This window comes from Podarcis vaucheri, assembly GCF_965113315.1.
Source record: "Podarcis vaucheri genome assembly, chromosome: 5".
Taxonomy (NCBI): domain Eukaryota; kingdom Metazoa; phylum Chordata; class Lepidosauria; order Squamata; family Lacertidae; genus Podarcis; species Podarcis vaucheri.
Window position 1 is genome coordinate 77,366,776 of NC_138763.1, and position 25,626 is coordinate 77,392,401.

Genomic DNA, 25,626 nt, shown 5'->3' on the forward strand with positions numbered 1-25,626 from the left:
GGGAAGGACCTTAAGAGAATGGGCGGGACCCCAGGAGAAAGAAAGGCATCGCGTCAGGAGGAGATTAAAGATCTAGATAGCTTATGGATCAAAATAAAGGAAGAATTTAAACAAAATGAAACACATATGGAAAACAAGCTAGGGGATATGCAAGACCTGATTGACAAAAAAATAGAGGAGGCAGTAGGAGAACTCTCATCCAAAATTCAAGATCTGTCAGTAAAATCCAAAATGATTGAGGAGTCCAATAAGAAATTACAGAAAGAAATGAGGGAACAGAAAAGAGAAACGGGGAGGATGAGGGAGGAGTTGGGCGAAATAAATAAGGCACAGGACAAGATTTGGGATAACCTTGCTATGGCCGACATGCGACAAAAGCAGCTCCACTTAAAATTCAGAGGGGTGGCAGAAGAAAGAAATGAAGATGTAAGAAAGAAAATGACTAAGGAGCTCTCTAATTGGTTGGGTTTGGCAGAGGAAGAGGTAGCTTTAACGATCGATAATGCATTTAGAATGTCTAGACCCCAGCATCTAAAAACTAACAAATTTTTGGGAGACTGTCTGGTGATATTCAATTCCCTTGAAATGAGAAATTTAATATTAAGGACGAGTTACCGTAACAAACTTAGAATTGAAGGGAGGCCCATTATCATTTATAAAGAGATTCCAATTAGATTATTAAGAAAAAGAGAGGGCTACAGACAAGTGGTCGCGGCTCTAAAGAGAAATGGAATAGAATATAGATGGGAGTTCCCAGAGGGGATTTCTTTCTTTTATAAAGATAAGAAATTTAAACTAATGGACATACAAGAAACAGAGAAGTTTTTAAGAAGATATGAAAAAGAGTTAGGAAGGACAGAATATAGAGTACGAAGTAAAGAAGAGGTGAGAGGGAATGGGCGAGAGAGGAAGGAAGAGAGGGAGGGAAGTGTGAAAGGCCAAGGAGAGAGGGGGTTAGACTCTGGAGATGAAGATGAAGAAGCCGCAGTGGGAGATGGGGCGGTTGAAGAGGAGGGGTTCCTAGGAAGCAAAGGCATCGGTTTTTAACTTGAATTTTGATTTGAGGTAAAGCAGTTAGAGAACTAAGACAATGTTGGATACCTTAAAATTTTTATCATGGAACGTGAATGGGTTGAATGAGAAAATTAAAAGGAATAAAATCCAAAAAGTTTTGAGAAATAAAAAATACGATGTAATTTGTTTTCAGGAAACCCATATTGCAGAGAGACATAAACATATTTTGGTGAATAAAAACTTAGGAATGGAATTTGTAAACTCGGAGGTAAACAAAAAAAAAGGAGTGGTAATCTATGCTAAAGAAAGGTGGGAACCAAGACTAATCTGTAAAGATGAAGAAGGTAGAATACTAGGTATTCAATTAAATTTTAGAGGGGAAAGAATTAACGTGGTGTCGGTCTATGCACCAAATACAAACAGAACTGAGTTCTTTGGAAAATTAGAAAGTATGTTGTTGGAATTGGAACCGTATAAGTTAATTTTGTTGGGAGATTGGAACGGGGTCCCAATACCGAGTATAGATAGAAGTGAGAACCAAAGGAACGTAAACAGGGGGAAGCTCCCTAACTCATTTAATGAGTTAGTGGAAAATTTAGATCTAATTGACATCTGGAGGCATCGGAACCCCACAACAAAACAGTTCACTCATTTCTCAGAGCCACACCAGAGCTGGGGTAGGATTGACCAGATATGGGTGACCAGGGCTATGGTATGGAGAGTTAAGAGATGTGAGATATTACCCAGGACCCTGTCGGATCACTGCCCCTTGACCTTGGAAATTAAAAACGAATTGAAAGGGCAGCTCAGGTGGAGGATGAACGAATATTTATTTGAAAATGAGGAAGTACTGGATATGGCAAAAAAAACTTTGAGAGATTATTTGGAGACGAATCTAAATAGAGATACCCCAATAGAGCTGGTTTGGGATGCTGGTAAGGCCGTCCTAAGGGGCTTTCTAATACAACAAAATAGCTATAGAAAGAAGTTAAGGGAGAAAAAGAAGGATGATATTTTAGCACAATTGAGAGACTATGAAAGAAGACTTGCTTTAGATCCGACGGACGAAATAACCAATCAAACGGTGAGGGTGCTGCGGTCCCAATACTCAGCTATTCTGAATCTAGAGGTAGAACAGAAAATTAAATTTACGAGACAGAAATACTTTGAGTCGGCAAATAAAATGGGGAAGTTACTTGCTTGGCAGCTTAGGAAAAGAAGGAAACAAAATGTGATTAATAAACTTATAATAGATGAAAGGGTAATAGAAGATCCAGAGGATATTGAAAACAGGTTTGTTGCCTTCTTTGAAAAGCTGTATGAAAAAGGAGAAGAGAGCAGTGTAGAAATAGAGAACTATCTAAATCGAGAAGAAAGGAAATTCATTACGGAAGAGGACTGTATATATCTAAACAATGCGGTGTCTGTAAAAGAGGTCCGGGACGCTATTAATAAAATGAAGAACGGGAAGTCCCCCGGTCCGGATGGCCTACCGGCAAAATATTATAAAAAAATGATAGATCTATTAGTGCCGGTACTAACGGAGGTAATTAATAATACTCTCCGAGAAGGGAGGATTCCTAGCTCCTGGAAGGAGGCGTATATTACATTAGTCCCTAAGACCGAAAGCGAAAAGACAGATTTAAAAAATTATAGGCCAATCTCATTATTAAATTGCGACTATAAGATCTTCGCAGACATTATGGCAAGCAGACTCAAAAAATTACTAAATAGATATATACATAGAGACCAAGTGGGATTCTTACCGGGTAGACAATTGAGAGACAACGTCCGGCATGTATTAGATATTATGGAGTTTTTAGAGGCAAGACCAGATGTCCCAGCGGCCCTTATCTTTGTCGATGCAGAAAAAGCTTTTGACTGTGTGTCTTGGGAATTCCTGCTACAAAAACTCGACAAGGTGGGTATAAGAGGCCCCTATCTGAAGGGTATCAGGGCAATCTATAAAGAGCAGCAGGCCAGGTTGATTGTTAATAATAATTTGACTAAGTATTTTCCGATTATGAAAGGTACAAGGCAGGGCTGCCCTTTGTCACCCTTATTGTTTATTTTGGTGTTAGAAACAGTCGCAAATAAAATAAGAACGACCCCGAGCATTAAGGGTATAAGAATTGGAGAGAAAGAGTACAAATTAAAAGCTTACGCAGATGACCTAGTCTTTTTCCTCGAGAACCCATCTGAAACCACCAGTAAGGCGATAGAACTTTTGGAAGAGTATGGCAAATTATCCGGATTCAAGCTAAATAGGGGGAAAACTAAAATACTAACAAAGAACCTTACCGCACAAGAAAGAACACAGTTAGAACAACAGGTGAATATTAAAGTAGTAAATAAGGTGAAATATCTGGGAATTTGGTTGTCCCCAAAGAATATTAATTTGGTTGAGGATAATTACAATAAATTATGGAAGGAAATTAAGAAAGATATGAACATCTGGCGTAGATTGAATCTATCTTGGACCGGGAGGATGGAATCGATTAAGATGTGTATCCTCCCGAGATTGCTATTCCTGTTCCAGAACTTGCCAGTCATAAAAGGCACCACCTGCTTTAAAAATTGGCAAAAGACCCTGACCAAATACATTTGGCAAGAGAAGAAACCCAGGGTGAAACTTAAATATTTGATGGATGCTAGGGAAAGAGGGGGTTTTGGCGTACCGAACCTAAGGCTCTATTATGAGGCGGCATGCCTACTATGGATAAAGGACTGGGCCTCCCTGAAAGATACTGATCTATTAGACCTGGAAGGGTTTGATTTAAGATTTGGGTGGCATGCCTACCTTTGGCAGGGAAAGGACAAGGTCCATAGAGGATTTACTAACCATATAATTAGGGGATCACTCATAGAAGTTTGGAACAGGAAGAAAAATGTGATTGAACAAAATACTCCCTGGTGGCTTTCACCCGTGGATATCATTAAAATAAAGAAATTAAATATGACCGGTAAAAGATGGACTTATGAGGATCTATTAATTAAAACAGAAGAAGGGTGGAAATTAAGAACACAGGATGAATTGAAAGAGAAGATTAAGGATTGGTTCCACCTTCACCAAGTTAGTGCAATATGGAGGGAACATAAGAGAATAGGTATGGGAGAAAATAAATCAAGATACCAAACCGAGATTATGGAGAGTAATAGTAAATTACTGTCTAAGATGTATAGGCAATTGCTGGAAAGTGAAAATAAAGAAGTGTTAATTAAAGAAGTAATGATTAAATGGAACAAAGATCTAGGATATGAGATAGGATATGACAAATGGCAAATATTATGGAAAAAAGGGATGAGATTTACCGTATGTGCTGACTTACGTGAGAATATGTATAAGATGATGTACCGCTGGTATCTGACCCCAGCAAGACTAGGGAGAATGTATAGAACAGCAGATAATACCTGCTGGAGATGTAAAGATAAGGTGGGGACTTTCCTCCATATCTGGTGGACCTGTGAGGAAGTGAAGGGTTTCTGGGGTCAAGTTTATGAGGAGTTAAAGAAAATTTTGAAGTATAACTTTCCCAAGAAGCCTGAAGCGTTCCTCCTAGGGATGATAGGAGAAGAGATAAAAAAGACAGATCAGACTTTCTTCCAATACGCCACCACCGCTGCGAGAATTCTAATAGCAAAGAATTGGAAATCTCCAGAAATACCTACAATGAGAGAATGGCAGGAGAAAGTATATCAATACCTGGAATTGGCGAGACTTACACAATATATTAGGCGAGATAAACCGATAAAAAAGATAGAAGAATGGTCTAAATTCATAAGCTACCTTGAGATTAATTTGAGAATTAATAACTTAACAGTAGATGATGCTTAACTCCCTCGACATATAAAGATAAATGAAAATAACTGCAGATGATAAATGTAGAATATTTAATCCAAAGCTGAGGTTAATGGAAGTCAACTGTATGTAAGGGAATGATTGAAAGTGGTTTACTTTGTGATGTTTGGTTTTTTTTTTTTCTTTTTTCTTTTTCTTTCTCTACTTTTTTTTTTTTGTTATTCCTCTTTTTTAGAAGCATGTGTTTTAATGTGTTATTTGTATTGTATTTTTTTTTTTACGATACAATCACTTTTGTATGAGAAAGTATACCTGATTGCAATAAAGTTTTTCAATAAATCAAAAAAAAAAAAAAAAATGTTAGAGCTGTGGTAGAGAGCTAATTAGGGAGGTTGTTTTTAGTGATCTTCTCATGGGCAGAATAACAAGAGTGCTGCCTCTTGTTGGCGATACCTGATGATCCACTTTGCTCCCAGAGCAACTGATATTTCCTCCCCTGGTGTAAGGCTTCAGTGAGAGGAGGAAGGGGCAAGCGCAGAGGGGGAACACTCTGTATTTGAATCCCTGTTTGAAATGTTGCTCAGATTCGGCGTTAAGAGCCCAAGTGGTGCCAAGGGAGCTACAAGCTGTAGTCACCGCCTTAAGCATTGTTTGGCTGCCAACACAGATATACAACAGTAAACTGGGCATGTGCAGACATATTGAGTAAAAACTGATCTATCTTTAAGTATAAATCTATGTTCCTCAAGGAGTGGAACCAGCAGTGGGTCTGTCAGAACCAGACCATTTTAGTCTCTGTGAGAAAAAGCTACATTTCCATAGGGACAGAAAGCTTGCATTGCTATACACCAAGCCCCAGCCCAACAGCTGCTGTGACCAAAAGGATATATGCATGTGTAGCGAATGATAATATTTCTATCGATCTACCTCATAATGCAATCTGAGCTCCGGTACTGGAAGAAGAAAGCAGAAAATTAATTACTAGTCTGCATAATGGCAAGGCCCGAGGGAGGACTTTTTACTCAGCAACATTTTTTAAAAAATTGACTCCGGGTGGTTGGTTCATATTTTTGTGGTTTTTTCAAATTTTTGGATCAAACTGGCTAATTTCTATCAGTTTGGCTTACATGTGATTCACACACAGTAGTTCACATGGTTTGTATTCTGCAATTTTAAATCATAGAATTGTATTGTGCATGCTGCAGTCTTAAATCAATAGAATTGAGCCCAACATGGGGCTCGAACCCACGACGCTGAGATTAAGAGTCTCATGATCTACTGACTGAGCTATCTTGGTTTCTAAATACATATTTCTGACTACGGCTGAGCTGTTTTGTGATTTGAAGATCACTTAAGCAGCCAAAGGGATGCGGGTGGCGCTGTGGGTTAAACCACAGAGCCTAGGACTTGCCGATCAGAATGTCGGCAGTTCGAATCCCCACGACGGGTGAGCCCCCATTGCTCGGTCCCTGCTCCTGCCAACCTAGCAGTTCAAAAGCACGTCAAAGTAGATAAATAGGTACTGCTCCGGCGGGAAGGTAAACGGCATTTCCGTGCGCTGCTCTGGTTCACCAGAAGCGGCTTAGTCATGCTGTCCACATGACCCGGAAGCTGTAGGCTGGCTCCCTCGGCCAATAAAGTGAGATGAGCACCGCAACGCCAGAGTTGGTTACGACTGGACCTAATGGTCAGGGGTCCCTTTACCTTTTTAAGCAGCCAAAGCAGCCACCACCACCACAGATAGCCTTGAAGTTTGCCAAAGTACAACCAAATTTTTTGAATTCGTCCTTCCAACTAGTCCCATGAAGACTGAGCATGCTCAGTGCCACCAAAATACAGACTGACTATTGGATGAGGTTGGCGGTGAGGACACAGAGAAGCACAGGGAGGGGAATTGAATGGAGGCGGCCTCAAATATGTTTCCAATTCTAATTCAAACAAACGAAAAGTCTCACAGCCCACACTGAGATGTGGTTTTGCTTGCTTTCTACTATATGAACCAAACGTCATGTCCTTAGTGTTGATGGTTAGATAACAAAATTGTCTACCAGTGGTGAGTCTTGGGCCACGAATTTGCTGCATTTCATTTTCCAGGTAGAAAACACCTGGAATTTTGGAATACGCCTCATGTAATTTCTAGTAATAAAAGGATGTCCTGGATCATGTAAGAACATAAGGAGAGCCCAAACAGACCAGCGCAAAGGCTCTATCTAGCCCAACATCCTCTTTCTCACAGTGGCCAACTAGTGCCCTGGGGAAGCCCGCCAGCTGTGCATTAAGGAAATAGCCTACTACCGCTGTTGTTCCCTAGTGGGTGTGCTGGCACCGAACCTTGTGGTTCTATGTGCCCCCCCCCCGAATGACTGGCAACCATTTAGAGATTTATTGTCAATGAATTTGTCTAATCCCCATTTTAATGCCATCTAAGCTTCTGGCTGCCACCAGGTCTGGTGCGACAGCAAATTGCATAAATTAATTATGTTCTGTGTAAAGGTATACCTCTTTTTATCTGTCCCAGATCTCCTGCTAATCAGTTTAATAGGATGTTCCTGGGTTCTTTTCTTATGAGACACTTTTTCCATGCTACGCATATTTTTATAATTTCTACCATGTGCCCTTCTGCCCTCTGTTGCTTCCCCTGTAAAAAAACATAACCCCCCCCAAAAAACACGTAATTATTCTGTTATTTATTTGTTGGGCATTCCACGACTCCATACGGTGTTAATGTATCCTAAATAAACGTTCCAATAACAAAAAAGGGAGGGGGGAGGCAGAATAGTTTTGGGGTGATATGAGGTTGAGTGAGTATCTCCTCATCAACAGCTAACACTAGCAACTTCTGGAGAGAGACGGAGAGTTGGGTATATCAAGCTCTTTTCAACAAAGAATGGTTGCAGAGTATATATACTACCATTGCACCAAAGAAGGCAGATGCTGTAAATAGTGGAGGAGGTCAACCACATTGCAGACTGTTTCTCAAATCAGGAATAGGCCCTGCTCCACTGACAGCAAACTGGAAATATAAACACAAAATAATTGTGAAATATAAAGGCAAGAGAGAGAGTGAGTGCAGCATTTGTGCAGACTTGGCAATCCAGCGGAGACAGGTTGATTTAAACTGATAGCCACGGAAACCTTCGATATGCTTTACTGCCTCCTTCTACTAGAACTGCACAAAGGAATGTCCTTATTTTGCCGGCACTGTTGCTCGTGTTAAATATTTATCTTGTATTTCTCCCATAGGATTCTGGGGATGTTTAGTTTCGGAGACCTTTCTAACTGTCAGGTTTTTAAATTGAAGTAGTTCCGAAAGCTCTCTCAGTCTGCTTTATTTTCAGTTCATTGAAAACCACACTGGAAGTATTCCTTATTGGTATTAAACATTCTTAATGCCGTTTTTTGAATCAGAAAAATTTGCTGGGGCATCCAGTGTGGCCTTTTCCTGTTTGAATATAAATGGGACTTCCAGAAGGCCAGGATTACAATAATAAAGTGTTTGATAACGTGCAGAGCAACTTCCCATTATGACTGACTAATCGCATCTGGCCCTTAAATATTTGGGCTTGGGGGTGATGGCGGCTGCCATTGCTTCTAACTCAGTGGAAATGTCTACTAGGCAGGCATGAGAATGCTGAAGTGAAAATTATTTATGCATTTTTGTGTTCTTGCGCGTTTGCCATTATTTTCTTTTGGGTTTCCACATGAAAAGTTCCTATAGGACTGGGACAACCCCAAACTCCATAGACCAGATGTGAGGAACCTTTGGGTCTCCAGTTGTTGCTGAATGACAGCTCCCATTATCCCTAGCCATTGGCCATGCTTGCTAGGGTGGATGGAAATTTCACAATAGCAGTGGGTTTGTACAGCACAAAGCTGAAGTAATTCCCTCCCAAGAGAAACTCCTGAGAGGCATAGGATTAGGTCTGGATCTTCTTACAGTCCTCCTATGGGTAAGGAGTGCAGGCACAGGATAGAATTGGTGTGATTGTTTTATACAGGCTTTATTTAGAGCGTATGAAAATGAGCATCTGTATTTATCAGCACAGCGTTTGTGACCTAACCTGTCTGGTCTTGTGACTGCAATAAAGACTGATTGATTATGACCTAAGAATGAACATATTAGCTACTTGAAAAAGACCCAAGTAGAAGAAATCCAATAATTATTTTATATCCATTTTCAAGGTGTGGCGAGGATACAGAGTCTGTACATGAAGACCAAACAGCCAGTTCCCTCCACAGGTATCTTGCTATTGTGTTTTATAAAAGGAAATAAAATGCAGCAAGCAGATCTCTTTTTAAATTTATCTTAGGGATTTTTCAAGAACCACTTTCTTAGGAATTGCAAACAAAGCATTAATTGTTACCAGACAGCAACTCCATAGCTGACCGGAGACTTAAACAGAGGCCTAAACACAATTCTATAAATTTAGGGCAACAATGGTGATAAACTTTATGATAAATACTGGGTTCAGTACCCCCTTACCTCAGCCCATTATTATCCACTAAATGCTGCACAATGTGAGGCAAATTTTCAGATTTTAGCTTGGGCCAAAAATACCCTGAGGAATTTTGCCTAGAATAAAACTTTGCCTAGAACCTGTGAAATCTCTGAGTTTAGTTTCATATATCTTTAGTAAAAACCTCTGCAAATGAAGGGTCATTACCTTGGGAGTTATCAGAGAATACTGGGTCGAAAAGAGAGAGAAACAATATTACGTTCAGATGTTTTGTATGAAAGTAGAATTAGATGCGAGAGAAAGGTATTTGTGAGGACAGGCTATGCTTGCCAGGTTCACAAATTATTACAGGAAGTTCTTTTGGAATTATCCAGTATTTCCCTGAAAATGGCTCAAGGACACATGATGTTAAACTGTTAATGCTGAGACGGTCTTATCCTGGTCAGTTGCTGGGATGGGAGACTGCTTAAAGGCCACATGCAAGACGACGTGAGTCTTCTGTAATAGTAGTGGTCTGTGCTTTCCCCTCAAAAAAAACCCCAAAATGTTTAGGGGTACTCTCATTTTGACTCAAGATAATCACCATTTTATAGTTCAAATCGGGAAAAATAAATACACCAAATGGAAAAAAGTACAGAGATTCACAAAATGTTTAGGGGTGTGCGTTCCTCTGTATCCCCCCAGAAAAAAGCACTAGTAGTGGTATATAAGTTTTGCAAATATCTGTACAGTTTATCTCCCATTAAGCAAAAGCTGGTAAAGTCTTGGGGCCTGCTAGGTCTTGAGAAAACCTCTTCTTTTGTAGTCTCAGGCAGATGACAAAACCAAGAGATTTATCACGTATTTGGTGGGACACGCTACATGTGTAGTGTGCTGTGGTTAACAGCCCAAGGCCCTAGAACCGTGTGTGGCCATTACTCTAACTATTTGCAACCCCCAGCTTCGTTTCTAAAGTCCTCTCTTTGTGATCAGTTCCAGAGGCGGTTTTAGGGTAGCATGGCCAGTGCGGTTACACTGGGAGCCACAACAATGCCATATAATTGAACGTGAGAAGTGGGGGTGGGGTGGGGCAAAGTTTAGTGTCACACAGGATGCCACAGAAATTTGAGAGTGTCCAAAGTCCACCACTGTCAGTTCAGACATTTTTCCCCAGTAGCCTGCTAAGTGAGGAGGGGAGATGGAGAGAGAAGGGGTTGGCAGAAAGCCAGTGAGAGAAAAGGATGACCTCACGCACAGTTCACATGTGGCTCTGGACAGATTGCCCCTCCACAAAAAAGGAAGGGAAAAGTCCAATTTGCTCACCCCTAAGTTAAAAGCAGAAGGGACGCGGGTGGCGCTGTGGGTTAAACCACAGAGCCTAGGACTTGCCAATCAGAAGGTCGGTGGTTTGAATCTCCGCGACGGGGTGAGCTCCCGTTGCTCGGTCCCAGCTCCTGCCAACCTAGCAGTTCGAAAGCATGTCAAAGTGCAAGGAGATAAATAGGTACCACTCTGGTGGGAAGGTAAATGGCATTTCCGTGCGCTGCTCTGGTTTGCCAGAAGCGGCTTAGTCATGCTGGCCACATGACCTGGAAGCTGTACGCCAGCTCCCTCGGCCAATAAAGCGAGATGAGCGCCGCAACCCCAGAGTCAGTCACGCCTGGATCTAATGGTCAGGGGTCCCTTTACCTTTACCTAAGTTAAAAGCAGGTGGCGCTGTGGTCTAAACCACAGAGCCTAGGGCTTGCCGATCAGAAGGTCGGCAGCTTGAATCCCCGCAACGGGGTGAGCTCCCATTGCTTGGTCCCTGCTCCTGCCAACCTAGCAGTTCGAAAGCACATCAAAGTGCAAGTAGATAGATAGGTACTACTCCGGTGGGAAGGTAAACAGCGTTTTTATGCGCTGCTCTGGTTCACCAGAAGCGGCTTAGTCATGCTGGCCACATGACCTGGAAGCTGTCTGTGGACAAATGCCAGCTAGAGCAAGATGAGCGCGCAACCCTAGAGTCGTCTGCAACTGGACCTAACAGTCAGGGGTACCTTTACCTTTAAGTTAAAAGCAGCACAGCTGAAGTATATGCTTGAAATGCAAAGGCCACAGATTCAGTTCCTAGCATCTCCAGCTAAAAGGCTCCAACAGCAACTGCCTGAGACCCTGGAAAGCTGTTGCCAATTACGTTAGACAGACGGTAGTACTGGACCACATGCACGAGCTGTCAGACCTAATAAAGAAACATAGAATTGTAGAGTCGGAAGGGACCATGCGGGTCATCTAGTCCAACCCCCTGCAATGCAGGAATATTTTGCCCGATGTGGGGCTCGAATCCACGACTCTGAGATTAAGAGTTTTAGGCTTTACCAACTGAGCTATCCCAGCATAGGAACGACCTGGTATAAAGCAGCTTCTAAAGTATTAGAGGCCTAAAGTATGGCCTGATTAAGCAAACGCAACCATCTCACTTTTCAGCAATATTTTTTGTAGTTTTAAAAATGTTACATTTGTACGTAGCTCTGCCCTGGAATGTTAATTAAATAGGAGAAAAGGGGGGGAAGCGGGGGATCTAAACAAAAGTAATCTAAAAATAAATTGTGAGCATGATGTCTTGAGCATTACATTTCTTGCTCACCCGTCACGGTGCCTTTTAAAATTTGCTTTTATTTTCTTCTAGAGATGAAAACAAGGAAAACCACCCAGACAAAGCTATAGTCTTAGAGGAAAACCAGGCAGTGTTCCAAGATACCCAGACACCCTGTGATGGCACATTGAGGGTTGGAATGGGGAACTTAAAATCCAGAAAGCCCACATCCATTTCAAAACCAGAAAATGGGAAAAACCGTGAAGAAAGTCAGGTAATAATAAGCTCTCCTATTTGCGCTATAACTGTATGACGATAGAAGAAATGCCGTTTAAATGCAAAGTGGCGGCATTTTTAATCATTTGGGCAACTGGCTTCCACTGGTTATCAGGGTCGTGTACGTAAGCGATAGGGCCACCAGCCACATTTCAGCTCAACCCACAGGTCATCTGGGAGATAGACTGGAGTCGCTGCACCTCTACAGAACGTGCAACAAAATAGCCCAGCCCAGCCCAGCCCATGTAGCTCTAGGCTTCCCAGCTGTGTGATTGGTCACAGCCCTTTCCTGTCTCCCTATAGTATTTCCCCTTTGTTATGTACTGAGTTGAATCCTCTAAGCAGGTTTGTCTGTGCCATAGATTGGGCGATGTGCATCTACGGTGGACATGTGTCCTACTTTATAGAGGACAGTTGTCCACCTGAAGGCCAGGTGAAAGGGAAAGTTCAAAGTCTTACCCAAGTCCAGCTTGGAAAAGTTGCTTTTCGAAATTTAATGCTTGGATATCAGACTGAGCAGGCACACAGGCAGCAGGCACCCCCCACATTGAAATTATATTATTTATTTCTAAATTTGCATGCACACAGGCAAATTAGCATGCACACAAATTAGATGCAAATAAGCTGTCTCCTTGGTCCTCTTTTTTTTTTGGTAATGCAAATGGCTGCCCTGTTTCAGACTCTGCTGTCCCTCATCTGCTCTGACTTCGCTTACTAAAGGCTTACTAAAGGCTGCCTGGAACTGTCCCTTGGCCACCCTTGATCCTTAGTTAGATGTTTTTCCCCAACCACCTAATTGTCTGTGGCCCAATCCTGCAGATACCCAGATTTTGCTCCTGTCTTCCCCAGGGATATTGAGCCCCATCTCCCCCCAATCTGTGTGATTGGGTAATCCCGTGCACACCTACCAGGGAGTAACTCTCATGGAACTCAATGATATTTTCAAGTAACACGAGTTGGATTGAGGTGCGTAATATTTCCACTATCATTAAGACCAACTCCAAGGAAGGGCAGTGCAAGGTCAGTTCAAAGACAATAAATTGTCCTGGGCTTTTACTAGCAGTGCGAAGCATTCAAGTCAGGATGGTGGCCCTTTGGTGGATGCACTGGGTGCCAACTTTTTTGGTGTGTGTGTGTGTGTGTGTGTGTGTGAATTGTTTGTACCCATTTATGGGACCTTTATGTCAAGCTAGGATTACTCCTACATATGACTAGGGAGCGATGGGATCGGATGAAGCCCTGAGCTGGTGGGGTTGCTGGCAAGGCCTTAAGATGTCTCAAGCTGGTAGAGCTAGAATTGTGAATCGGGGGTTTTTCTTTAGTCCTTCATGGTCTGGGAGGTTTGGCAATTGGCATGTGTGTGTTCTGCATCTAGTTTGCTATGCAGCTCAAGTGTGGAGAGTGCTGTTGTACTTTGTGGGTTTCTTATAGGCTTGGCCATTGGGAGAATAGGATGTTGGAAGACATTAACCTTTTATCTGATCAAACGGGGCTTTTCTTATGTTCTTAAATGCATTGTACCTTCACAATATTTTGTCACAGTACTATATTGAAAACCAGCTCTTCACCAGAGTTGATGTTCCATCTTGGTATTTTTTTAATGGTTCAGATTAGTATATTCGCTAATGGCAAATGCTACAATATATTTTCATGGAACTGAGATAGGATTACTCCAGCACAGAGTACACACAGCCTATTACGGTTGATCTGCAATAGCAATCAAACATGTTTTTAATTTATTAATTTAATTTATATATCGCATTTCCACAAGCAAAAAGTGTCCAGGGTGGCTAGCAAAAATGAAACAGACCCAAAGAAAACAAGCATGGTAAAATATATTCTAACAAAACCAGAGCAGATAAAAACAAGCCAATGAATTAGTAGCTAATCAAAACCAGCAAAATCTTCTATTAGCTTGATCAGTTTCCTTTGTACAGACTCTCACTTCAGATGGATCTCCTTTGTGTGCAGGCTCCTTTTGTTCTCAGATCCCTCTTGGGCCAATAGAGCTTCCTCTTCCATGGAAGTATAAGGGCAAGCCCTTTATCATGTGCGAGATGTGCTCTTAAAAAACCCTATGTCTGCATGGATTCACTTAAGACTACAGTATTTCTATTTGAAGTCTGCTGGATGAAAAGCAACCGTGGAATTTGTAGGATGAAACTGAGGTGTTAGAAGGCAATGCATATCGTCCTCCAATTGCACATGTATCATATGCATGGATATAAATATGGATAGCGAAATTATTCACTCTTAGATCCTTAATTGGCACAGAGATGAACTTCTAAAATGATACTAAACTCCTTGGTTTAAAAAGGAGAGCAAAACAGAATTTGTTAATTTTTGTCCTAATTGTTAGGATGGAGCGCTAAGAAAGTACAGATCTTCAAAGGTGAAGATACTAAGAACCTCTGTTTGAAAGAATATACATAGTTTGATTTAATTTAGGTGGCTGGTGGCTTCCAACCCTGAACAACTCAACATTTAGGATATGTTTTTAATCATGTGAGGCTGCAGTCCTATTCCCACTTACTTGGGGGCAAGGCCCCCCCCCGAGCTCAGTGAGACTTACTTTGAGTAGACGTGTAAGGGATAGCTCTGTAAGTCAGAGGATTAAGGAAAGGACAGGTAACCTCACTGTAAGGAGGTTTAGAAAGTCTGAAAGGCACATGAAGAAGGGCTTCAGATTATGATCTCAGGTTCCAAGTAGGTTCATACGGAGAGCATTGGTGCTTGAGGTATTGTGGTCCTGAGCCATTTAAGGCTTTATAATAATTAGTATTATTTATAAGTCAAAACCAGCACTTTGAACTGGGCCCAAAAACTAATTGATAGCCAAGGCAGTTGGATCAAAATCTGTATCTGTACTCAGTGTATTGCATTCTACCAAATTGAGATTATTATGAGATATATATGACGCAAACAGCTATATCGGGACCATAACTATATAAAATAATAAAGTCTACTCCCAGTCACTCCGCTCCATTATTTATTGGATGAATGCAGCGTGTGTGCATAAGATAACATCTGGATTGGGGAAATCTGTGTTTTTGTGTCAATCAGTGCGTCTGATTTCCTTCAGCCTTGGACTTTGACTATAGAATTTTCTAATACTGGAATTAAGGGATGCATAAAACCCCATGAAGCAGCTATGCTAGCATGTCCCTGGGAGTCATGGTTGATCTGCAGCTTGCACGTTACCCAAGCAATTCCATTGATTAGTAATATTGATTAACACTTTCAGCCTGACAAATAAAAGATCAGCTATGGACGGAGGGGTGAAAGCCAAGCGCTCACCTCTTTATTTCAAGGGCATGCTATCTGGCATGCAGCGTTAAACCCTTTTAAGTGGGAACCGTTGCAGGCTGGAATACAATTGATTTGATGTGAATGTGAGCTCGGGAACAAAGATCGTTGCAACTTTGATGTGCTTCACGATTTATTTTGTCTGGGTCAGTGAATTTGGCAATTTGTAGTGTAAGCACCTCAGGGCAGGGACTTGTCTGTGGCTGCTGTGTAGAACACCATGGAAACTGATCATGTGAAGGACCATTTAAATATGTAAATACATAGCAGCAGTTGCATAGTGTGGTAGGCCTGAGATGCAGGAGTCCCTGAGAAATGATCACATGTCATATGAACGGCTGGGGTGGGGACGACGATGTCCCTCCAGAAATAGAGCCTTGGGAGGTCTCCTTTCTTAATCCTTACAGTTAGACTAATGTATTGGGCTGTACTGGCTCCCAGCCTCTAAGCACAACAGCTATCTCTAGCTAATTTCCTGTCTACAACAATAAAATATGTTCTCCTGAATTAAAAGAAAAATACGCAGTGGGAAGCAATCGAGCGTTAAGATCTGGTCTCTGATCAGACAAATCCTGGCTTGTGAAGGAAAGAAAACTGCTGTGATCTATGGTTTCTCCAAACCTCGTGGGTGTGTGTTTGTAAGATCCACAAAATAATGTTGCTTTCTGACAGTGTGTTGCTAAGAGGCCTTGCCATGAGACTGTCTCCTTTGTGTGTTGCCTCAGAAAGTCAGAGGCTTCGTTATCACCAACAGTGGTACAGGTATATATATCACTTCAGACTGGCAGACCCTCAAAGTGTCCCCATTTTCCAGGGACGGTCCTGGATTTACAGAAGCAGACCCAGTTTCTGCTGTTATCCCAGAATGTCCTGCTTTTCCTTAGGACGCCTTTTTTTTTCCATTGGAGAAATGTTGGAGGGTATGGAATAGAAGTGGGGCTCACATGATCATATGCTCCGATAATAATAAACAAGCTAGCAAGCAAGCAAACAATTAGAATAGTTGATATTAACGAAATAACCATGGTTAATAATAACAATAGATAACAACAACAGCAATCATAAAAACAACAACAATAATCCCTGCACATAGAAATCTAGCATACAGGGTGAGGCCAGAGCTGCCTGTTTTCTTGGGAGCTGATTATCTCTGTATAAAAAAGTGTGTGTGTGGGACAGCAAGAGAGCAAGAAACCATTTGGTTACCAGCATTGTGAAATGCTGCAGCCCAGACATGGGTTTTTAATCACCTCATTGAGAATTAGTATTGAGCAGGAAATTTTGACCCTGACTCAAAAAGTGCTGATATTTAACCTAATTGAACACATTGAACATAAAAGTCTCAGTCTCCTTCGGGCTTCAACTTTGGAGTTATGTTGACAAACTCTGGATTCCCCTTTCCAGCTCTTCTTCCTAGGCTGCTTGTGTCCCTTGCTGTTCTCTTCCCCTTAAGCTCCTGCTTCTTCAGTCACCAGCTGAGCTATAGGCCAGCCAATGGCAGCTGGGCAATCTCCTGCCTGCCCTTGCTTCTCTATGGCATTAAAACAACCCCATTATGGACAGAAACTTTAACCCTACCACCAGAAACACTTGGTGCACCACAAAACCGGTTTTCAAACTGCGCCGAGGAACTTAGAGGTTCATTGGAAAGCTGATAGTTCCTGAGCTGGAAACTCTGTAATGGTGGGCAAGCTTTTCAGAAATTCCCTTGTCCTCTTTGGTCCTCCTTCCCTTTCAGGGCGCAACTATATAGGGTAATGATGGGGTGTTTCTGATCTAAAGTATGCTCACCTCCTATGGAGCAACAGTGAGGTCCAACAGGTGCGGCCAGCACCCTCTCATGTATATTTTCACACATATAACGGGGGTTCTGTAGCAGATGAGCCAATGTGGGAAGGACACCTTCAAGATAAAGAGTGTTAAAAAAAGCAACAACAATTCATTGCAATATAGGTAGCCTGAAACAGAAGCTGGGTGGCTTCACACAAAATCTCTTTTAAAATGAGAAAGTGACAGAGAGTTACAATAATAGCACTGATACTGCATGCAGATGTGTCTTGGGGACTCCTCCCCACCCCACCTGTCCTCATTACAATCTTTGCATCAGGTTGCTGCCATTGCATCGAGACAACTTTTAGTACAGTCCCTTCTTGGGCCCCTCATTTCTCCTCCCCTTCTCCAGATGAGCTTTGATTACACACTTACATTCCCCCCTCCCCCCTCCCAAAATAGACAGCTGACACCAGTCCGGCCACTGTTTACTTGAGTGGGTTGCATTTGTCGATTTGTTTGCTTATTGCAGGAGATGGGAAATGCATTGCCGTGGCTCTCCGACTGTCAGAGGAAAACGGGAACGCCGGCTAATGATTACACCGAGAACGTGGCATTCAGATACCAGGAAACCGTCATCAAGTTTCAACCCAGGTATTCTCTTCCAAGTAAACAAATCTTGTTCACTTCTGTTTAACTCTAAATCAGGGCGGACACCTGCACTTCTCTGTTTGCAAGCTGGCATAACTTGTTATCCACTCAGTCAGACATAGCCAGCCAGCCATAGTTGGTGCTCCCCTGGGTGCCTAACACTTTTTTCCAGTCTCAGACAGGCAGCAGAAACCGATTTATTGAGCCCCCTGTGGGCTAACCCATACATGGCTGCTGGATCATAAATTTTGCAGGTCTGCTCCCATCAGAAACAAGGTTTTGGAAAAAGAAAAAACACAGCTGAAAGATGAAATTCTATGCTAAGGTAACCCAAGTTCTTTGTTTAGAAAACCTGAATTCAGCAACCTTGGAAATTATGCTTCATTATTTTCTCTCATAGAAGCTAATTGAAAGCACTTACTTCTGTGGTAAAAGTAAGCACAGTCTGTGCAACTGATAGGCACTTCGCTAATGAAAACAAATGTGTTATTTTTTGCTCAGTTTCCTAATAAAAACAAATGTGTTATTTTTGCTCAGTTCTTTGTATTCTTACTAACCATGACAAACAACTGCTTTTGCTCAAGTGGGAATTAATCTCACACTTATTTGGATAACAATCTTATAATTCCACCACCTTGTCAAAATTGATAACTATTTCAAAGACAAATTGGATCGAGTTTCAAATTTTTCAAGACATTCTAAAGTTCAAACCAGTCTCTATGCCATTCACACAAGTACCAGTTGTGTGAATCTTTCTTTTTTCTTTCTTAGTCTAACTAGTGCACCAAAAGACCAACTATCTGGGTTGGGGCCCTGGCACAGGAAGATTAAGGTGGTTTATCCATTTGCTACGGTACCAGTCTAGATCAAGGGCCCCACAACTGCTATTTGAAATGTGGGGAAATCCTCCTAATGGTGTCAGTGGAAACTTTCCACTCAGTGCTTACAAGCAGGCAGCAGGGGTCTGATCTGGATTGGGAATGCCACACGGAGCTCTCTGCATGCTTTTTATGCTAAAAAGTCACTCGCTTAATTGCCATCATTGTGTGGTTCATGTCTAGTTTGGGCCTTAGAAAAAAGGAAAACTAGGTGGCATTCTTAACAGTGCCACAGTGGGTTCTCCTCCTGTAGTGTGTGGCTTTGTGACACATGCAAGCACACACAAAGATACATGTGTAAGCTGAATCGGCTCTCCATCTTGCCCCAGTCCTTGTTCTTGAGGTGGACAGTCCACCTTTAAAAGCACTCCAAGTGGCACCTACAATTACCCTCCCAATTTTCATGTTGCAGGACAGATCAGAGTGCATTCATTTCACCAAAGGATGGCACTGAACATTTCCAGAACTTCAGTGAGGTAAGTTTATCAGTGACCTTAAAAGCCTGCTATAGGATGCTGTGGGCATATTTATTTAAGGAATTAAAAGAGACAAAGGGCCGGTTTGCACTTGCATGCCCCCCATGCGTCCCTTTATGACTGTACAGATAATCTGTTAGAGACGAGTGATGGGAAGCACCTTTGCCAGAAATCTTGGAGAGCTGCTTTCAGCTATAGATAATAATGGGCTAGATAGACAAATAGTCTTACTTGGCATAATGCAGCACTCTCTCTCTCTCCCCCCCCCATCTCATTTATTTATTTATTTATTTATTTATTTATTTATTTATTTATTTCCACAGAGAAGCAGTAGTGACCGGTGGGGCAGTGTGGGTACCAGTCTGTTGCTGTCCTGGCTACCCAACACCACAGGCCACTGTTGCTTACTGAGAGGAAGAAGGGAGAGGGATGAGGCCCGAGCAGCTTGTTGTGGTGCAACAGGTGGTGGTGGAGCCTGTCCAACACTCCTGTGACTGGTGCCAGGCTCTTCACACCTGCCCCTTACCTCTTGGTAGGTGGCTGTGGCCTGCAGCGCTAGGAAGCCAGGAGAACAAGACACTCTTCTCCATCACCATGTAGCAAGCCATCTCCAAGCACCCTCTGAAGAACTCAGGGACATGAGCAGGCTGGTATAGGGAGAGCCACACTTCCAGGCGTTTGGGTCCCAGATAGCGGTTCAAATGGTCAGATTTCAGTGAGCTTGGTTCATGCTTTCATTGTCAGTCAAATTATAAAGAGGGCAAGGGATGTGCCTGCATGTATGAATCGGCCTAATTTATTTGAAGGCATTTGCTTCAAAACACTTAATACTGGAGTACGTGCAGTAGTCCTGAAAGGAGGCAGGAGCTCTGCATTATGATCTGAACGTACATGTACTTAGTAAAGAGTTGAAATATACTCGGAGTCGCAAAGTGATTTCATGCTCTTTATTCAGCTCATAGTGGTGAGGAGGAATGAATGAAAGTCCCCTCACAGTATCTGCTTTATATACATTATTTACACAATGGGCTGCACATTTTTGGCTAATTCCGGAATTCTACTGTAAGCCAATCAGGTTGTGGATTCACTTCTATCTGGAGCAGGATTGGGTGGTTCCTGCCAACCAATCATACTGCTGCATTGTTCTAGGACCAATCAGACTGCTGCATTCTGAATCCTATTGTTCTAGGACCAATCAGACTGCTGCAGTTTGGATCCTATTCAACTCAGTACATAACAAGAGTAAAGGCCATCATTGACAGCATTGCTTTTCTTACATGCATTGGAACATTCCAGAGATTTGCATCATAGCTGCTTACTCCTTTAGCCTAGTGATTGGTGTCCGTACAAATTATTTTGTTTTGTGCTGCTTATATGTCTGTCAGCTACAAAGGCTGATCAGTAAAGGGAGGGTCAAAAAGAGCCTCTTCATCAGGCAGTCACTGTGGATAGTAATTGGCTAGTAGAATGCTCTTCTTACTCTTGAGAGCCAGCCCTGTAAGCTCAGCTAGTAAGCAGAAAGCTTAGTGGCAAGTGTGGCAGTTGGTTAGCAGTTAAGAAGGTGGCACTGCTGCCTTGAAGAAATTGGGGAGAAACTTTGGGCTTGTCCATACTTCCGCTTGTCCTGTGCCGAGAAATACGGATCTGAGCGTTTTCCTGCTTGTCCCATGCTTTCTGAACAGTTTTATGTTTGCCCCACAACTTCCCCCTGGAAAACACACTCCTTACTCCTGAATTGGAACAAATGGCAATCTGTGGAACCACCCAATTGCTATTGGGTCCGATTCAGTAGTAAACCATGGGTTTCTCCAGGCGAAAGTGGCAAGTCAAAGAGAGGTGTGGACAAGCCCTTCTTTGCACTCCTGTAACTTGGTTTCCCTTGTGCTGTTTTGACTTACGTGTGGTTCAAAATTAGTCCTGGGATGGCCTCCTTTTGTGAAATTACGCACCATACAAACCATGAGTTATGCGTTGCCATGCTACCCACCTTGTGACACGCATGCAGATAAATTAGCTGCCACTACTTGTTTATGGTTCTGGTTTGGTTGTATTCTGAAAACTGAGATGCCTTTGAAAACTAGAAGCATTTGTAAGCTTAGAGCATTGTAAAGGTACAAGGGCAAGATTGCTCAAGGTAGACGAGAGACCTTGTTAAGCTGAGGGGAGGACGTGCAGATGTTATGTGCTGATAATAGCAGAGCGTAGAAGAACAAAAGAGGCAAAACTATAATGAAAAAAAATCAAGACTGGTGACTAGCAAAACAGTAGGATCAAAATGTCTTGCTGAAGAGTAAATCTGAGAAGCTTTTTAAAATATAATGATAACCTACTTGATCAGGCAGTGATTAGGCCAAGAGGATATAATTGAGCGAATTTATGCTCTGATGATCATAACAGTGTACTACTATTGCCCTGGGCAAGACTACCATCATGAAGGAGGTTGACTAAAGGCATATTTGCACTAGATTCAGCATTGTGGCAAGCATGCATAATAAAATAGGAGTGATCTGGCACAACAGAACCCTGCTCTAGATTTGCCCTGCCTGTAATGCAGTTGTGGGCGCAGGACCACTATGGGCCAAAGCAGCACTTCTCAAACTTCTTTTTCATAGGACACATCACCCCCCCCCTTTTGGTCCCCCCCCTCAAAAAAGCATATAGGTAACTCATATTTTAAAAAGGTACTCTCTAGTGCAACAAATAAGAAAAAATAAAATACACCGCCCCCTTCAGCACTGAGTTCATAATTAACACCAAACCAGGTATGTATAATGAAAATTATGTGCCCTTCTCAGGCCATGCTACAAAGAAGGGGCCCCTTAACTGGTACATTTTATAAAAAGGAATAATTAGTAGAATGCACTAGCACCATATTATGAAAATCACTGGCCCTAGGCCAGGACCTTAATGCTAGTTTGATAGTCTGACTTTGACCATCATCATCACCATCATAAAAAATAAATCAAGTTCAGGGCCAAGTATAAGTATCCTTAGCTGTTGCCGACCTTTCCATTGAGCCCCTAAATGGAGCTTGTTGACCACCAGGGATATACTTTGAGAAACTTTGGGCTCAAAAGTTTGGCGTATATAGACTGCAGGTGCATCTCTACCCTCAAAAGCCTCTGCTTTAAATGGAGAGGTCCCTGTGGCACCACAGTATTTCCCCAACCCTAGACATTGAGCTTGAGCAGAAAAATCCAAATCATGCACCATGGTACCTTAAATTCAGTGCCAAGAAAATCTTTATAGTTCTGCAACTTGTATAACACATGCAGCATTCTGGGCTTGCTGGTATTTCTCAGCACCAAATAAAAATGTATTTCATTTTGTGAGAAATCGGCAAATGCAAAACAAACGTTCAGTTATCGACCTTAGAAATTGTGGGGAAAGGGCAGATTCATAGATCTCCTACGTTTCTTTAAGGGTACAGCAAAATGGGTGGTAAGGAAATTCAGAAACACTCCACTTTTATGCATGTGTTGTAATATGTGTAGCTTAATGGTAGTGGATAAAGTTGTAGTCTAGGTTATGAGCACAGAAGCATGGAATGCAAAATTGAATTAATGAAACACTTCTTTTAAAAAAATAGCACACTTGCTTGGTTTATATACTTCATGGGGGCAAAGCACTATCCAAGAGTATTGAAATCCATCTTGTAATAGCTAGAAGTCTTATTCTTTCTCCCTTCTCTAACATCTGGTGTTTTGCCAGGCAGCGTCCACCCACCTTCAAGCTATCTTAAGGGCCGGAAACATCCGTTTTAAAAAAAGAAGTGAAAGCTTATGATTTCTTACTGCTTGCGTCTGTACCCAGCACAAGTCCTGTGCTTAGGTGGTGTAATTGCAGAATACATCCTGCCTTGACAATGATGCTTCTGCTCCCAGTTCCGCAGACTCTTGCAATATTGCTTTGCAAGCACTTAAATGGAACAAAGAGTTTTGGATGAAATATAAGTCAAAATGATGCCTTTGAAAAGAGCGTGATTGCTGCCACAGTTCTGCTTGTGAATCATATTCTGACGTGCATTAAGTGAACGAGTTGCCTTCAAGAGCCCACTCTTGCAATTTAGTATACTGCGGAGCATTTCTCTGCTTTATTTGGATCCGCCTTTCCGTTTGGTCTGTTGTTTACCGGGATCAGTAGCTGAAGTCCAGAAATGTTATAGTCTAAATGAGCTGTCTGCTAGACAGAAGAATCATGTGGAGTGGCTTAGACTGGAGACAAGGTGCAGCTCATTAAGCCATCAATAGCAATCCAAGATTGAAGGCCAAGTGCACAAATAATTCAGATGAGTGGCTTCACACAGTTGCACCAAGAATGTAGGGCCAGGGATGTAGTGGTAAATTTGGAAGTGTAAGCCCTCATCCTGACAGCCCACATAGCCACACCCTCAAAGAGCATCTGAAAGCAGTGTTGATCTCTGTGGATTTGTTGGCAGTCAAGAGAGTAACAAATGCCTCATTCTCTGACGTCCTCTATGCTAATCTGTCACAACGAAAGTCAGAAGCTGAAGGTCTTGTTATCCACTCAGTCGCTTGCGAGAGCAAGGAGGGCCTGTCAGTTACCCTCAGCTCTCTGACGGATGACAGAATTGCTACTGCTGTGTTTGTGTGGGGGAAAGTCCTGGAGCTGTGCTTTGCTGTGTCCATCCTCCTCTATGCATCGTTTGTTGGTTCGTGTACAACAAGCCGTTAGGTGGCTTGGAAACTGTGGTCGTTTCAAAAATGGAATATATGGAGGTCTGGCAAGGGGCTTGGATAGCTGAGTAAAGGGTGCAGTCCCAACCATGTCTGCTCAGAAGTCAATCCCACTGAATTCAAAGGAGCTTACTCTCAGGTAAAAGGGGTTAGGATTGCAGCCCAAGTTGCATATACAGTCATACCTTGGTTTTCAAACAGCTTAGTTCTTGAATGTTTTGGCTCCCGAACACCGCAAACCCAGAAGTGACTGTTCCGGTTTGCAAACTATTTTTGGAAGCCGAAAGTTCGATGCGGCTTCCGATTGGTTGCAGGAGCTCTGGAGGGCCGGAGTTTCTCTACCAGTGTTGCAGTGTGACCAAAAGACACAACCCAGGCTGGGACTTTGAAAGCAAAGGGGCGGGGCTACGGAGATGGACATCAGTTCAATTTACAAAGCCCCCCCCATTAAGTTCTGTTGGGGGAAAATAAGGTGGTTCTGTGTGAGGAGATGCACTGCCCCTCCAGAGGTCCTTGCAATAAACAGGTTCTTCATCGCCCATCAGCTAGAGGGACATTTCTTTAGTAAATAAGGAAAAATAGCTATAGCCCTTATGCCATGCCCGAATAAAACAATTTCTGCATAGCTGGTTCAGCAGTGGCCTGTAACAAACAAAACACGAGTCTCTTTGTGTTTCACCGCTGTTGGTTTGTTCTGCGCACAAAGGAAATGGCTGACTGGAAATGGCAGTGTGTTTTCTCCCCCTCCTTTTCCCATCTTAACAGATGTTGACAGTTTCCTTGTTTATCACATATAAAAACCATAGCAATTTCTTTCTGGATAAATAGAAGTAGGCAAAGATGTGTTCTCTTTGATGTCTCCCCCCTCCCCTGCACTCCCAACAACCAACACCTAAATAGACTCTGAATCTACCACCTTCCTTCTTTTGAAATGTTGCTTTCCTTGAAAGGATGCTGTGTGTGTGTGTGTGTGTGTGTTTAAAGTAAAGCCTAGTGTTTAATAAAAGCCTAGTGACTAGTAATAGAAATGGCCCTTTCATTGCTACGTATTTCATTGTGTGCTGACTTTATTAAAAAAAACCCATTTGATTAAACTTGGCTTTCTGAGGTCCTTCCAAAGACTTCCGTATTCAGCCTACATAGAAATTGTCAGTGTGAGGCCAGTTTGAGCCTGGAAGGGAGATATATTATTATTAATTTATTTAGCACCATATATGCAAATGAACAGGTGTGACAGCTCCCTTTCCAAAGAGGCCTGCTATCTAAAACAGACACATGGAAACAACACTGTGCAAATGAGAGAAGAACATGTTGTCTTTTCTATTACATGCCCTTTTGCTTAGGTCACACGCACACTATATATTTACAGCACATTGTCCCCCGCTCCAAGAATCTTGAGAACTGTATTTTACTCATCACAGAGCTGCAATCCCCAGCACCCTTAACTGACTACAGTTCCCAAGATTCTTTGGGGGGCAGCAGAAGTCACGTGCCTTAAATGTGTTTTACATGTATGGTGTGGATGTGACCTTAGTTGCAGAAAGATACAGGAAGTAGGAGGTTGACCCAAAGGCTTCCTTGAAATGGTGGGTTTTGAGGATGGTTTAAAGGAAATAAGAAAGCTGGTAACACAGAGGCATTCTGGGAGGCCATTCCAGACATAAGAGGCAGTGAGGGAAAATGGGTGGAGCCATTTCAGGAAGCAGGAGACATTTGGAAGCCATGAGTGGTAGTGATGAATGAGTGAG

General features: G+C 42.3%; 1 protein-coding gene across 13 annotated transcripts in view; it reads left to right on the plus strand.

Annotated features, from left to right (window-relative positions):
* Positions 1-25,626, plus strand: part of FAM13C (family with sequence similarity 13 member C) — a gene marked incomplete at both ends in the record, with an annotated part of 86,031 nt that overhangs the window by 26,052 nt on the left and 34,353 nt on the right. For 12 of the 13 annotated variants that reach the window (XM_082222420.1, XM_082222427.1, XM_082222425.1 and 9 more), the window contains 4 exons: positions 8,996-9,052; positions 11,918-12,098; positions 17,709-17,830; positions 19,118-19,181. In XM_082222420.1, the coding sequence (XP_082078546.1) occupies positions 12,024-12,098; positions 17,709-17,830; positions 19,118-19,181 (261 nt within the window). The remainder of the gene's footprint in view (positions 1-8,995; positions 9,053-11,917; positions 12,099-17,708; positions 17,831-19,117; positions 19,182-25,626) is intronic. The other variant, XM_082222421.1, reaches the window with a different exon arrangement.